This window comes from Scleropages formosus, chromosome 2 (assembly GCF_900964775.1).
Source record: "Scleropages formosus chromosome 2, fSclFor1.1, whole genome shotgun sequence".
Lineage (NCBI taxonomy): Eukaryota > Metazoa > Chordata > Actinopteri > Osteoglossiformes > Osteoglossidae > Scleropages > Scleropages formosus.
In genome coordinates this window covers 35,286,542-35,301,125 of record NC_041807.1, presented here as the reverse complement: position 1 = coordinate 35,301,125, position 14,584 = coordinate 35,286,542, and the positions used below count along the sequence as shown (strand labels likewise).

Sequence of the window (14,584 nt, the reverse complement as noted above, 5' to 3'; positions counted from 1 at the left end):
AGTATTTTGATCAAAGTTCCTACTGCAACAGGAGGATTCAACCCCAGCTCTTACCTATTTGCTGCTATTATTATTAATTCTTTTTTTTTTTTTTTTTTTTTATTGTTCTTATTGTTATTATGTGCATTTCCATATACAACTGGAACAATTCAGGTTAGGCACCTTGCTCAAGGGTAACTACATCAGAGCCCTTACTGGAATTGATACCAAAAGCATGTGACCTTTACCACTACTTAGTACTGATGTGCATCGCTTCGGAGAAAAGCGTCTGCTAAATGAATAAATGTAAACGTACTGTATCTATATACAGTATTCCACAACGGAGTGATGCAGCCATATAGTAGCTGTATTGTTTTTGATTCCTTGAAGGTGAGGAGGATTAATTATAATGCCATTCTGTTTTCTGTATTTTCTTTCAAACCATTGTGTTTTTTTCATGTTCAGGTAAAAGAGGGGGCTGCAGTGTAGTAGGTCTGGGGTTCAAGTCCTGCTTGGGGTGCCTTGTGTTGAACTTGTGTCATGTCCTGTCCTGTCCTGGGTGTGTTCCAGTGTCGCCAGGCTAGGGTCTGGCTTGCTGTGAGCCTGCTTGGGATAAGCAGCTGTAGACATTGTTTGTGTGTGGGGTAAGATGTTCTCTGTGGTTAAACCAGTCTTTAGGACTGAGCCCACAAGTCTAGGGTCCAGTGCCCTTCTCCTTTCCAAGAGACATGCTGAGTGAACTGTCATAAAACACCTACAGAAAGTCCTTTTTCATTTTGAAATGACTGGGCCAAAGCATGCTTACTTTTATTTATTTATTTATTTTTTTCTTTTTTACATAATTTAGCACATTGAAAAACTTTCACCCTTCAAAGTTTGATTTGTATTTATCCGAAAGGTTTCCATTCACTTGCTGTCTTTTGACCTTGGGTATATTTTTCAGAGGAAGTAATATTTCATGGATGATTAATTTTTTTACTGCCATACTTTGTTAGTCATTAGCAGTGGCAGCTAATAGTGTAGTGGATAGCGCTGCTACCTTTGGATCCAAAATCTGGAGTTTTGAATCCTACTGCTGTAGTACCTTGAGCAAGGTGCTTACCTTCAATTACTCCAGTAAATAAACAGCTATGTTAATTGGTAAATAACTGTAGGTAGTTTAACGTTGTAAGTTGCTTTAAAGGAGAGCATCAACTAAAAAATAAAATGTAATTTGAAATGATGAACGCTAAGCTTGTTTCCTTGAAAAATTATCTGTCCGCGTTATATGGTGTTTTGTTTTGACATCTGAGTTCCATTTAAATAACATTGAAAAAATTATGACATACAGTATAATTAATTATTTATCAAGGATTTCAGAATGTTTTTTCAGCTTCGGTGTAAATCTACACAAGAGGTCTGAATTCATATTTTCAAAGGTGCCATAAATAAGAACATTTTCCTGTTTTTACTTACCTGTATTCATATTCAGTATAAGCCGAAAAGTAATACACACAGGTCAGTGTATGGTGCTCCATCAGTTGTTACCTTCACAGGTGCAAAAATTTCCATGATACAAAGAATAATTAATACTTTACCAAAGACTTCCCATAACCTCTTGAGACCGAACTAAAAAGTATTTGAGATGGAGCTCTATGATGTCTAAGAACCTAAGGAAGCTCCATCCCCAAACAAATAATGTCATCTGTAGCATACATTTGGACTCAGCACTGTAGCTTGTTCTGTTTGGGATGTACACTTAAAAACATGTTCTCCAGAGTGAAAATTAATGTTTCAGAATGTTAAGGTACTTACAAGGTATGCACTATAGCACCGTCCAACGTATACTGTGATCTGTCTACCCAGGATGCATTTCATCATTGCCTAATGTGAGCTGTGCTGCCTCTGTGCAGGCTGCCAGAGGTGCGAATCGCGGACAACCGGCCATACGAGTGCCATGTGGGCGTCTATGACCGCTCCACAAGGGAGAAGGTGGTCCTTGCTTCAGGAAGCATCTTCCTCACGGTGATGGGTAGGTCACCAGTACATGGAGTGTGGCAGCAGCCTTGTGAAGCTCTCTGGGGACACACCCCATGGGCGGGGAGGGGGGTCAGATCTACTATTTCTTCAATGTTTATTCAACTTCAGCTCATTTTCCCGGCATCCCGACCTCAAATAGTTTTTGCAGGAGGGAAAAAAGAAAGAGTTTCTCTAGAGGTATCTGACTTTGACTGGGTTACAGTACTTTCTCCCCCAAGTTGATATCCCAAGAACACAGAGTAGATCCACAAAGATCACACTAAATTTAGGAATTTAGTATTTTTACATTTTTTTTAAATACGTTCATCCTCACTCATCCGGTATCAGTAACTAACTTGTCTAGTGCAGGGTCATGGTGATCCAGAGACACAGGGCATGAGGCTGGGTACACCCTGGTCAGGATGCCAGTCCATTGCAGGGCAATCACACTCGTTCACTCACACACACATACTAAGGGTAATTTATCATTTCACCTGTCACAACACGTCTTGGGTTTGTGCAAAGAACCACACACACACACACACACACACAGGGAGAACATGCAAACATATTCAGCCCACACATATTCAGCCACATACAAATGCACATCAAACCCACAGTGCAGAAGCTGTGAGACACCATTCACCATTACTATTATTATTGTTACATTATTAGTTGAAGATTGCTTTTTTATTTGTTACTGTGGTTACAGCAGTAGCTTCTGTGTCTCATTGCTACCTTAGTCCCTCTCCTGTCATAACACTATCATATATCATTTAAATTTTTCACCTTGCAAAACACACACTGGCTGAAGCTGCCTGTCCTAGGCAGGGTTGCGGCGAGCTGGGGCCCAGCCCGGCAGCGTGGGCCGTGGGAGGGGACACACCCAGGATGGGACACCAGTCCGTTACAAGGCACCCCAAGCAGGAGTTGAGCCCCAGACCGGCCAGAGAGGAGGACCTGGCCAAACCCACTGCACCACCACACCCCCCCGCCCTTGCAAAACACATACGTACACTACATTTAACTGACGCTTTTCTCCAAAGCAACTTACAGTGCTAATCTACCTACAAGTATTTACCCATTTATACAGCTGGGTAATGTCACTAGAGACATTTACAGTAGGTACCTTGCTTAGGGGTATTACTGCCAGGCAAGGGGATTGAATCAGTGACCTTTGAGGCCAAAGGCAGCAGCTCTAACCACGCATGCACGCACGCACGCAAAAATACAGTGTATACTAACAGTACACAGACTGATGGTGGAGTAGTTTGCATTTACTCAGTGGCAATTTTCAAAGAATCTTGTCACGCTTTGTTTTAAGGGTTTAGGTGCCTCAAGTCCTTAATACAGACCCCTTTCAGAGGATCCAAGCAGGACAGACGTCCAATTGCTTCAATCTTGAAAATGGAGTTAAAGCCGAAATCCCTCCAGTTCAGTATTTCACACAGAACCCGGTTTAAAGACTGTTAAGCCGGTGTTGCTATCGCTGCATTTACGAGCAAGGATTTTACATCCACAGAGTTTGAATTTAAGGAACTGGCAGAAAGCCCACGAGCAGTGAGCGGTTAAAGTATACAATGACACATGTACAATGAGGGGTTTCCTTTTCAACGGTTAAACGAGAGAGAGATCACAAATTGCCTAGGAGACCGTACTGATCAGCTCTGTAGCTTAGGTACAATGGATAGAGTTCAAACATTAATTCTCTAAATATTTACATCAAGATTATGCTTTATGCATTGCATGCCTAAACCCAAAGGCTGCTGGTTCCAGTCCCAGTCTCAGTCCTGCTGCTGTCCCCTCTAAATTCACCTGATTGTGCAAATTAATGTGTCCTGTTTTTTAACTCCATAAAAATAACATTTCTTTTGATAAAAGCATCAGCTAAGCAACTGAATAAATTTATGTGAGAAAGGAGTCTATTTAAAGGATGCTCAGAACAAATATTTTACTGTCAGCATTAAGAAAATTGATATTTTTAATAACTGTGCATAGTTAATGACACACAATACTAAATTGGACTTTAGTGGTGTAAGCTCTGAAATGTCACGTCGCGCTTTTATTGCAGTTATTGTTGACTTTGCTGCAGTAGCTTGTCAGTAATCCTGCTGAACGGTCCTCCTCTGCTCCACAGCCCCTCCGATGTTCATCTCTGTGATGGAGGCGGACACTCCATCATCATTCAGTCGCTACCAGGCCCAGAACTTTACTCTAAAGTGCATCGTGTCTGGCGGGAAACCTGCGCCGACAGTAAGTCAGAGGTCAACGAGGAAGAAGAAAAACCATGTAAAGCTCTATACCAGAAAAGTGTGTCTGTGTGTGTGTGTGAGAGAGAGAGGGAGAGACATCATGTTAAAACAACCTTGAGACAACAATTTTGAGGAAAATGTTTCTGCAAAGACAGTAAATCTTGAAAGCGGTCCAGCTGACTGTTTAAACACTGAAATGCTTTTCAAAACATTATCTATCTTCATAAAAGTCGAAATGGAAAAATGGGGCGGCACGGGGTGCAGTGGTTAAAATTTTTGCCTTGCAATCCAAGGTCCCAGATTTGTTTTCCACCTCCTGTAGTACCCTAGATCAAAGCACTTATCTTGATGCGGTAAAAATTACTCAGCTGCATAACTGGGTAAGTCATTGTAAAAAATCAGCTTTTTGTACAAACCTAACGCTGTAAATTGCCTTAGACAAAAGGGCATATATTTTTGAGTTTCACTGGAGTATAGTTGGGATTAATTTACTATGGTGAAGAGGGAGTCAATGTGGAATTCTTACAATGATAGAAAAAAGATCAGTGTGTGTCTGCATGTGTGTATGTGTGTGTGTACGAGCAGTCATTCAGCACGGTACCAAGGTGATCTTATACCTTCCTGATCAGTACACAGTTTGCATATCCACAGATAAAACTGCACACGATTTAAAAGCATCTTGAGTCTGGTGTCTTAGTCTTGGTTTTCCAAGCCTAAGCTGAGAGACTGAGGATTTAGCTGTCAAATCCTCCACCGGTGGGTGGGCCGAAACATTTATTTTCTGCACCAAGCTATGCAACCTCAGAAAAACACACAAGCTGAAAGTGATGAAGAGGACAGTGGCCCACTGCACACCGACTGATGACACATAATGACTACCTGTTCATGGACATGGTACTTACTGTGTTTTTGCTGTGCTACATTACTGGAGTTGATTTCATATGCAGTATTTAATATAAACCTAAGCAAGCCAAAGTTATATCATAACATGTAATGTGGCTGTGTCTCTGTATGCAATGTGATTGTTGTTTGACTCTTTCCCCTTGGCACTATGGGGAGAGGAGGGGGTAGGATTAAAAAAAAACTGCTGCAATGTTTCATCTCCTTTGTATGTTGTTGTTATAAAGCTAACTAGTAAAAAATTATTAATATTATTAACATTATTTAAAAATCGAGTGGATAAACCTTATTATCACTGTTTCATCACTGTGTGTTTGTGTGCATGTTGTGTGTATGTATTGTTGCTGCAGCCAAGCGGAAATTCTCCCTGGAATCATCCATTTGATTGATCCTACCAGTGCAGGCAGATCCAGATTTGTTGATTCAGATCTAGATTCCAGCTTCAGATTCATTCATTCATTCATTCATTCATCTACTGTTAAATCAAAAAATTGTCAGCTTTTCATGTGGAAATATTACATCCTTCCTTTTTCTTAATTTGCCCTTTGAGCACCTTTAAAGTTTTAATACTTTCAGACTTTTTTTTTTTTTTTTTACATAAATGAGCCATATGGAATATAAAATCTGTCCTGTTCTAACAGGCAGGTGAGTAATTGTGTTTACATTTTGATTGTGACTGACTTCTGCTCTGTGTCTCTGAGGTGTTTTTCAAACGGGATGGCGAGCCAATCAATGTGATTCCCTACATCCAGCCCACTGCCGGTGGGGAGTCCAAGGCCTCCACTGCACTCAGGAGCTCCAGATCGCTGAGCAGCCGCGCCCTCAATACTGACTCGGAGTATCTCGAGTCTCGAGCCCTTGCAGACCTAGCCCCCCTGTATGCAGGGAACTCCCGGCAAAGCCATGCCTCCAGGTCAGAGGTCACCCCCGTCCCCGAGATCGGTCCGGCCATGGCTGTCCGCCGAAGCTCCTCCCACTGGTCGCCCCCCAGCAGCCACCCGGTGTACTATTACCAGCACACACACGTCCCCTTTAACAACGGAACCACGGAGGTGCATGCCCTACTCACATGGAGACTCAACCCCCAGCTGGACAACCACGCCCAGTTCAGTTGTGAGGTCAAGCACCCCGCCCTCTCGGTGCCCATGCAGGCTACAGTCAGGCTGGGTGAGTACTGAGCACCACTTTGCCCCGCCTCCTCCTGGCCTGCGTCCATGAAACATAGATAGTACTGCTGTGACAAACAAGCGGTGTGTGCTGAACGCACAAGGTGCCAGCGAATGCAATGGATATCCGTAAGGTTGATTGACGCTGGATTGAGTTAATTCAGAAGGTTTTCAAGATGAGAAAATTAGCAATCCGAAATGAGAGCAATATAATCCAGTGTGCAACTGGATAAGCGCCTTACTGTTTCCGTCTGCAGGCTAAATGGAAATAAAGTTGCGTGCGGAATCCCATGGTACCCCACAAAGCGAGGACACGGCTGCTGTCTTTGCATCAGCACTCGTACCCAAAAACCAAATTAAACCACTGGGGAGTCTCATTCCCTGCTTTAAAAACCAAGGGATTTGGTTCTTACAGCATGACGTACACCTGCAGCAAACAGCGTCTTCTTCTTCTCCCCTTTGAGTATCAACCCAGTTTAATGCAACGCTTCACTACTTGTCTTTATTGGAAAGAATGGCTCCTTATCCGTGACCATATTTGACTCTGTATGCTTTAATGTCTCTGGAACAGCACCAGCTAGGTCCATGCACGATTCCTATTTACTTTACTCTCATTTTTGCTGATGCACAATTCTACATTTTATCCATTTGCATATGAGCATATAATTGTCAAGGTGCAAAAGCAGAGCCTTTTCTGCTAAGCAAAGCACGGTTCTTTAATGACTCAACACATCCCGCTCTTCTTTGTTTACTGTGTTTTCTCCAAGCGGCTCCCAAGGGCCCCAAGCTCTTAATGACTCCAACCAGGGCGAAGGTAGGAGACACAGTTCGCTTCACCGTCCTGGGTTTCCAGGTAGGATCACCTGGGGTAGGTGTCTGGGTGGGAAGTCTTCAATGGGGGACGGTTTCCTGTGTTATCTGGTGGTGCTTTGCGTGGTTCAGTGGGAAATGCGAGGGTTCGGTAGGTTAGCAGAGCCATTGGCAGTCGGCCTCGTCCTCAAAATGTGTAATGCGGGCAACGAGGTGCATAGAGGGTGGTTTATACTCGAGGCTATTTGTCTGCTGATACTACCAAAACAAGGGTCTGCAAACACAGATGCACGTCTGGTTGAAGAAGCACCGTTTCAAATGGAGAATTGTGGAAACTAAGAGCAGGTCTGTTACGAGGAGTGCCAATTTCAGTCCATTGCATCATTTATTTGCACCTTCCATCAGTCATTCGCTGGTGTGTGTAAATCCATCACAGCAATCTTGGGTTTCTGTACTTTCTTCCTTCAGCCATACCCTTGGGGACACATAGTGACAACAAAATTGCTGGTCAAGTTGAACAAGTGGATATTATCCACGGTTATCCATAGTTGTAGCATGTTTTTTTATATTTCAGTATTTTCACTTGATTTATTGCTCATACACCAGTTTTTTTGTCCAACTGTCTGAATGGCTTTTCCCCAGACATGGATGGATTTTCCCGGTTCTTCTGCAGAATGAGGTCTTCCCTGAGCCCATGGTCACCTGGAGCCGAGTCGGGGGTCACCTGCTGGACGGCAGCGCGGAGCATGAAGGGAAGGAGTTGGTGCTGGAGCGAGTGCCAGCTGAGCTCAACGGTTCCACGTATCGTTGCACAGCGGAGAACCCCCTGGGCTCCGCGGACTCGTACTCCAGGCTCGTTCTGCTCCGTGAGTTGAGACAGTGGAGAACGGGTTATAGGTGTGATGTGGAAATGCAAGTATCATAGAATATAACATAAATTATTTTGATAGTGGTTTGGGAGGGGCATAAGGTGTTTGTGGAAGTGTTTATGGATACACTTTGAGTGTGGTTTAAGGAGGAGATTGGTCATGAGGGCTGAACAAAAGGGTTGTGGTGTGACTCTGAGATGGGGTTGGACAATGAGGTGTAGGTAAAAGGCTTGCGTGGTGCTTCAAGGAAAGGCTTTGTCAATGAGGTCTTGGGAAAGCGCTTAAGGTGCGTTTTTCAAAATGACTTGATCGTCCAGGTCTAGGCAGAAGGCTTGGGGTGTGACTTACATTTGCATGTATTCATTTAGCAGATGCTTTTCTCCAAAGCAATGTACATCTCATAGAAAATACAGTGTGTTCATTACATTAGGAGAAAGAGACATAGTTGCAGATGTGTGATTCTTAAGTACAGTTTGTTATTTTCACATATGCACCAATGTAGCTGCATAAAACTTAACCAGAATTCCTAATCACCTTCCTAGTAGTTTTTTTTTTTTTTTTTTTGAGATACATATAAACATTTGCTTTATGTTGCAGGAGTAGCTCTGTAAACAATTGATCTGGGAATGACTTAAGGAGAGGCTTTGTCAGATGGATCAAGGGAGGGGATCTGTGGGTATGGTGAGGCTTAGCCAATGAAGTCTACACAAAAGGGTTGGGTAATGGTTTAGAAAGGGCCGTAGGGAACGTCGCATAGGGAAAGGGTGTAGTTTGAAATGGGTCCATGTCTAAAAGTTTGTGGGAAAGGACTTGGGCTGTGATTTCGGGAGAGGCTTAGTAAACTAAAACTATGGAACGGATCTTTAGGTGTGAAGGGAGGGGCTCAGACAGAGAAATTAGGGAAAGAGTTTGGGTGTTGTTTATGGAGGGGTTTAGGAAATGAGGGACTAGGGAAGGGTTTTGAGGTGTGGTTTAAAGAGAGATTTAGTTAATGTGGTCTAGGGAAAGCTTGACGTGCAGCTTAGACAATGTTTTGGGATGGGGTGTGGTTTGGGGTTATTCCTTGCCTTTAAAAGGTAGAAAAAAGAACAACTGAGCAGCGACCAAGCCAATCATGAAAGACGGACAATATCCACTATACCATAGTTGTCTCAAAAATATCTAGTTGGAGACTACCGACTAAAACATGCCAAATATCACAATTTGCATTTGTTATATAAGTGTTAGATTTAGGTTTCACAAATGGAGCTGGATGTGCAGTCTCTCGTATTACCTGCAGTATGCCCTTGACATGTTGCATAAATGAGGGCTAAATCCATTACCTTGTTTTCCAACAGAAAACCCAAGCATGATGAAAGGCACACAGAACCGAAACAGTAAGTACTTCTGCTCTTTAAATTATAGCTCTCCAAGGTTAATCAAGTTCACGAAATGTAGCATAATACATTAAAAAGGATCTCCTTGTCGGTTTTTAAAGATGTTGCTTAATATATTTCCGGAGCTTGAAATGTAAAATAACTTTGCAGTAATAGTCAGAGTGCTACTAATATTAATATGAAAGCGTGGTGGTTAAAGAAATGGGCTTGAAGGTTGGCGTTTGACGCTTTTGAATGGCTCCTAACATTGTACCCATGATCAGAGTACTTAAATTGAATCAGCGAGGTAAAACTACTTTAGAAGTTACAGTAATAACAGGTTTAGATGTCGTAGGTTGGGACTGCGGCAAAGTGTGAGGTGTTCGTACCTTTGAGTCCAACTAAGTTGGTTTGGACTTAAAAATAAATTTTTTTATGCAGTCAAATAATTTAAAAGGTAATATTTGATGTTCATTAAGTGTGTTGTATTCCTAGGCTGTTTTTACCATGATGGTGGTTTGTACCCCCGGAAAACATGAACTTATCGAAACATGGAGATAAAAGGCACAGCGAAGCTTTCAGCTCGTGTGACAGAATGAAGCTGTCAGTGTGGTCATACACATTGTATGAAAGCACAATCACTGTAAAAATGTGCATGGGGGCTACACATCTTCATCATAATAATAATAATTTCCCCCATGAGGAGACAGCAGCAAGGCCTTTTTATAAAGCAGAACTAGTACAGGAAGTGCAATATATAGGTCAGGTACTGATTATAAATGCTGATGTATCAAAGTGCGCATGGAAATATTTAAAAAAAAAAAAAATAAATTTTCGATGTAAATGATGTAAGTCGACACTAATATTGCATTGTTTTGTTAAGGACTGGTTGATGTAATATGAAGATTAAAGATTGACACTTCCCAGCCAAGTCCCAGAAAGGGATCTGTCATTAAAAAATAACTTGCACAAAAGGGTAAAAGTTTAAGTTGCACCCGCTCCTCCGCAGGTGTTGCCCCCCACAGCAGGTCACTGCCACTCAGGCTAGCGATGTTGCTCCTCATGATGACCCTGGAGGTCACTTGAGCACCAGGATCTACCAAGACCGTGCTTCGCCCTTTCCGAGAAGCCCGCCGGACCCTTCCCGTTCCGCTTGACCGTCGGACAAGGCCGTCGGACCGCCGTAGAAGAACGTGAAAGTTGGCTACAAACCTTCAACCCCCCCCCTCCACCACCACCAACCACCACCTTGGTCACATGCCTCTCCAGCAAAGATATGTTTAATTTTATTTCTTATTCCAGCGCTATGATACTGCGTGTCTTTCACAGATGTCTTAAGAATCGGATTGACGTCGCGTGGGCAGGCCCACATCATTAATCTCCACTCCCTCATTCTGTTATATTTCTGTCCCTTTGTACGCGCCGACGGTGGCTGTAGGCACAAAGCATTGCTTTGAAGAACACTATCATTAGGTTTTTGTGTGTGTGTGTGTTTTTTTTTTTTTTTTTTTAAACACAATTCTGGGTTTAATAATCAAGATTTGCATTTTCAAACAAAAGCAGTTGTATATATTGTTGTAAATAAAATATATAAATATATAATTTAATACAAAGAAACTGTTTTAAGGGAGGCTGGTGAGGGAGAATAGAAACACGGGCGAAATAAGGGACATTTGAACAAACGCACTTTACCGTGTCCTAGCTCACGCTGCTTTGCTGACAGGTGTGGGGCTGCAGGTGGGTCAGCCGACGCCTGTGCAAGACCTGCACCGGGTCATTTTCTCTTTGCCGGAAGCATCTTTACATCCTGCAGATTTTTTTATTCAAGTGCAGGTACCAAAATCAAGCGTAAGCACCGGAGGAGCCATAATCCTTGTCCACACACGTGTTTTGTCTCACCAAAACAACAAAAAAAAAAAAGCTTTTTTTTTTCTTTTTTTTTTTTTTTTATAAATCCCTGTTACCTTTTTCGTTTTCTTGATCAGCGGGACTCATGGTGCTTGGTTGGTCCAGGGCGTCCAGTGTGTTCAGTATTTGGTTAAACCATTGTGTCAATCATTTTCCACAGTTTCGGCCTGGGAGGAAGCTTCCAGAAGGCAGGTTGCGTCTTTGCATCTCACAGTTGTAACGGAAGTCGGCTTTTGGAATGAATGGACTGAGTCATTGTTTTCATGGTATTTTTTTCCCTGTGCAAATCAGTTATGTGGCTTCATAATATTACAGGTATTGTTATTTTCTTGGCATCTCATGAAAAAGGGGAAAAAAGCGCTTTACCAGATTTTCAGTTACACCGAAGTAAATGAAACATTGCTTTATTATTCAGTGGACAGTACATCTGATATAGTTTGTGATTTTCCATGAAATACCTGTGTCTCTTTTTTTCAAAATACATGCTACTACAAGACGGATTATACAAAACCGAGATAAAATGTGTTACATGCTAACACGTGAACTTGTTTGCCACAAAAGAGACAATCTGTTGGGTTGAAAATAAAATTCTTTGTTCCAATGTGTCTGGGTCCGTGTTTTGATTTATTATATAACATGAAGGTGAACAGGTGTTATTTTGCAGGACAAAATTACTGTGCTACAGAATCATTAAGAAATTCAAATAACCACAAATTCACTGAAGAACTGTCCTTTGAAGCAAAGAAAGCGACAAAATTTGTATGCTGTTAGTATAGCTAAAAAACTGAAGAATTATCAAAAATGTTTTAAATTCAGAATTATCAAGAATTTTAATTAAGAAAAATACCGCCTGGGTATTCTGTGAGAAAAAATCCCATTTTTAACATAATGCAATCATTTACTGTCTACCTTGGAGCATGAAGGATGTGGATCATCAAAGAAAAGATATCCAGGACAAGGACAGCGGGGTGCAGAACACGGTATATTGTTGCAAAACATAGGAGATACAATTAAATGCAATACAATGACAATTAAAGTCAATTTTTGAAAGCACCCAGTATAATGTAGGACAATTACTGGCAGTATGCATGTTTAATATATATTACAGCACAGTGGTACAGCAGGTAGCTCTAGTGCCTCACAGAACCTGGGCTGTGGGTTTGGACATGGGCTCAAATTCACCTCAGGCTGCGTATATTTTGCGTGTTCTCCTCATGTTCGCGTGCGTCTCCGCCCACAAGTCCGAAGACACGGGTGGAGATGTGTTTCAGGTGAGTTGGTGACTAATTTTGCGCAATGTGTGTGTGTGTGCGTGGTTGTCCTGTGATGTACTGGTGTCCCATCCAGGGCGCACTCTGTCTCACGCCCTTTGTTTCCGGGATACACTCTGGACCTACGACCCTGCACTGGATGAGGTGTTGCTGAGAGTGGATGGATGGCTGAATAATGTACAGTATTATAATGCCATTTTATTAAAGACCTGCACGCTGTTCCCACTGTTGGTTTTGAGGTCACGGCCTTGAGATACATGCTCAACCTGAACTCCTCCCGCCAAATAAATTTGGGAAAAAAACACGAGTCGCTTTGGTCAAAAGCATAACTTCCCGAACATAATGTGGTTAGGGCTTTGTGAACATTTCTACACACATGAAAACAATGAAAATGCTGGATCCCCAGACAGTCTGTAGGTGGCAGCGGAGACTTCAGGAGCTCCATCCTGGACCACCTGTTGAGTGCGGAACCTCACCTGCGCAGCACACGCAAAGTAGGCCGCAGTTCATTAAAAACTGTTCTCGTTCATTCGGAAAACTTATAATCGCCTGTTCTGTCACAAATTATCTTAATAAAAAGGAAATGCCCCCCCCCCCGAAACAGGCTGCCCATCATCGTTATGCAGATCACGTCCGGCGCAGCGGCGGAACACGGCGCGGTGCCGCAAATGAGATTTTTAATATCCGTGGTATTTTGTGGAAAACACAGGTGAATCTGTACACGGCATATTAAAGCAGCTCTCTCGGGGAAACAACAAGCTTGAATACAAATGCTTTTTTTTTTTTTGTTTCTTTTCTCCAGTAGAGTAACTCCAGAGGTTCCTGTCCTGCTTCCATTCAATATGTTTTACAGATGAGGGGGAAAAAAAAAAAAAAAAAACTTAAAACCCATATGCTGCTGACAGACATCACAAGCTCTACGTTGAGAAGGACTGCTGATCCTTCCCAGGGAATTCTCCTGGCTACTACACACACACACACACACACACACACACACACACACACACACACACACACACACACACATATCTACTTAGCCCCCATGAATACTAATAGGAATCATAGATCCCCCTTGACAAACCAGTGCTGTCATGCGCTATTCATATATACATTCATAAAGGGAATGACTCACAGGCCCCTTTTTGTGCAACTGTCATATTTCTGCAAGGCAGAGTGAACATAAATAATAGTCATAAACTGCACCGCCGTGCTCTAGTGGTTAGTGCGAGGCGAAGGTCGTTAGTTCGAATCCCTGCATCTGCTGCGGAGCCCTTGATCAAGGCTCTCGGCATGAATTGGTGTTTGAGGCGCAAATTCCCTGCTGTGTCAATGGGTAAATCACTGCGATTCATTTGTCACGTAAACATAACAGTGTAAGATGCTGTAGACAAGGGTGTCTGACGTACGGTAACTGATGATAACTGATAAGTGAGAAAACTCCAGCGAGTGGTGCGTATGGCCCTGCCCCGCGTGCTTTCAGGATAGGCTCCAGACCTACGTGACCCTGGACAAGTGGTCATTGACTATCAATGAATGCATCAACATGGTCTTTTTCATCTGTGATTGTACATAATCACAGACTGGAGAAGGGGGGGGGGGTTGTCTTGCATCGATGTGGACTCTTCCAGAAGGTTTTGCTTTAACATCCGCGGCGCAGGAGATCAAAACCTACAACTGAACTGCTGAGAGAGAGCGAGCGAGAGAGAGAGCGAGAGAGAGACTCCGCTGTTGAACCCGGGACACGCGCGAGCACGCGCACACGAGGACCCGCGGGACTTTCTCTCTGCACGAACTTTGCGGCAGCGCGTCTCGCGCCTCTGCTGTTTCTCCGCCATCCGCGAGCGCGCTCGACCTGCAACTTTTTAAAGCCCCCTGCGCGGCGGCGGGGCGTGAGGTGCACGCGCTCGTCTCGTGCGGACTGTCACCGCGGCAGGAGAGGCGCGCAGTTACGGATGAGAGAGCGGGTGCAGCGAGCACCGCTCACAGCGCACACATCGGGACACCTCTTTTTTATTTTTGAAATTATTTTTAATTATTTCCAGTGCGCACGTGGCCTATTAATTTCCAAGGAGAAGA

The 14,584-nt window shown here is 43.1% G+C and overlaps 1 protein-coding gene across 2 annotated transcripts in view; it reads left to right on the top strand.

The window, feature by feature from the left end:
* Positions 1-10,762, top strand: part of igsf21b (immunoglobin superfamily, member 21b) — a 55,065-nt gene extending 44,303 nt beyond the window's left edge. For both annotated transcript variants that reach the window (XM_018750593.2, XM_018750594.2), the window contains 7 exons: positions 1,872-1,990; positions 4,115-4,230; positions 5,831-6,296; positions 7,063-7,148; positions 7,779-7,971; positions 9,312-9,350; positions 10,339-10,762. In XM_018750593.2, the coding sequence (XP_018606109.1) occupies positions 1,872-1,990; positions 4,115-4,230; positions 5,831-6,296; positions 7,063-7,148; positions 7,779-7,971; positions 9,312-9,350; positions 10,339-10,415 (1,096 nt within the window). In that variant the 3' untranslated portion in view covers positions 10,416-10,762. The remainder of the gene's footprint in view (positions 1-1,871; positions 1,991-4,114; positions 4,231-5,830; positions 6,297-7,062; positions 7,149-7,778; positions 7,972-9,311; positions 9,351-10,338) is intronic.
* Positions 10,763-14,584: the final 3,822 nt, after the last annotated feature.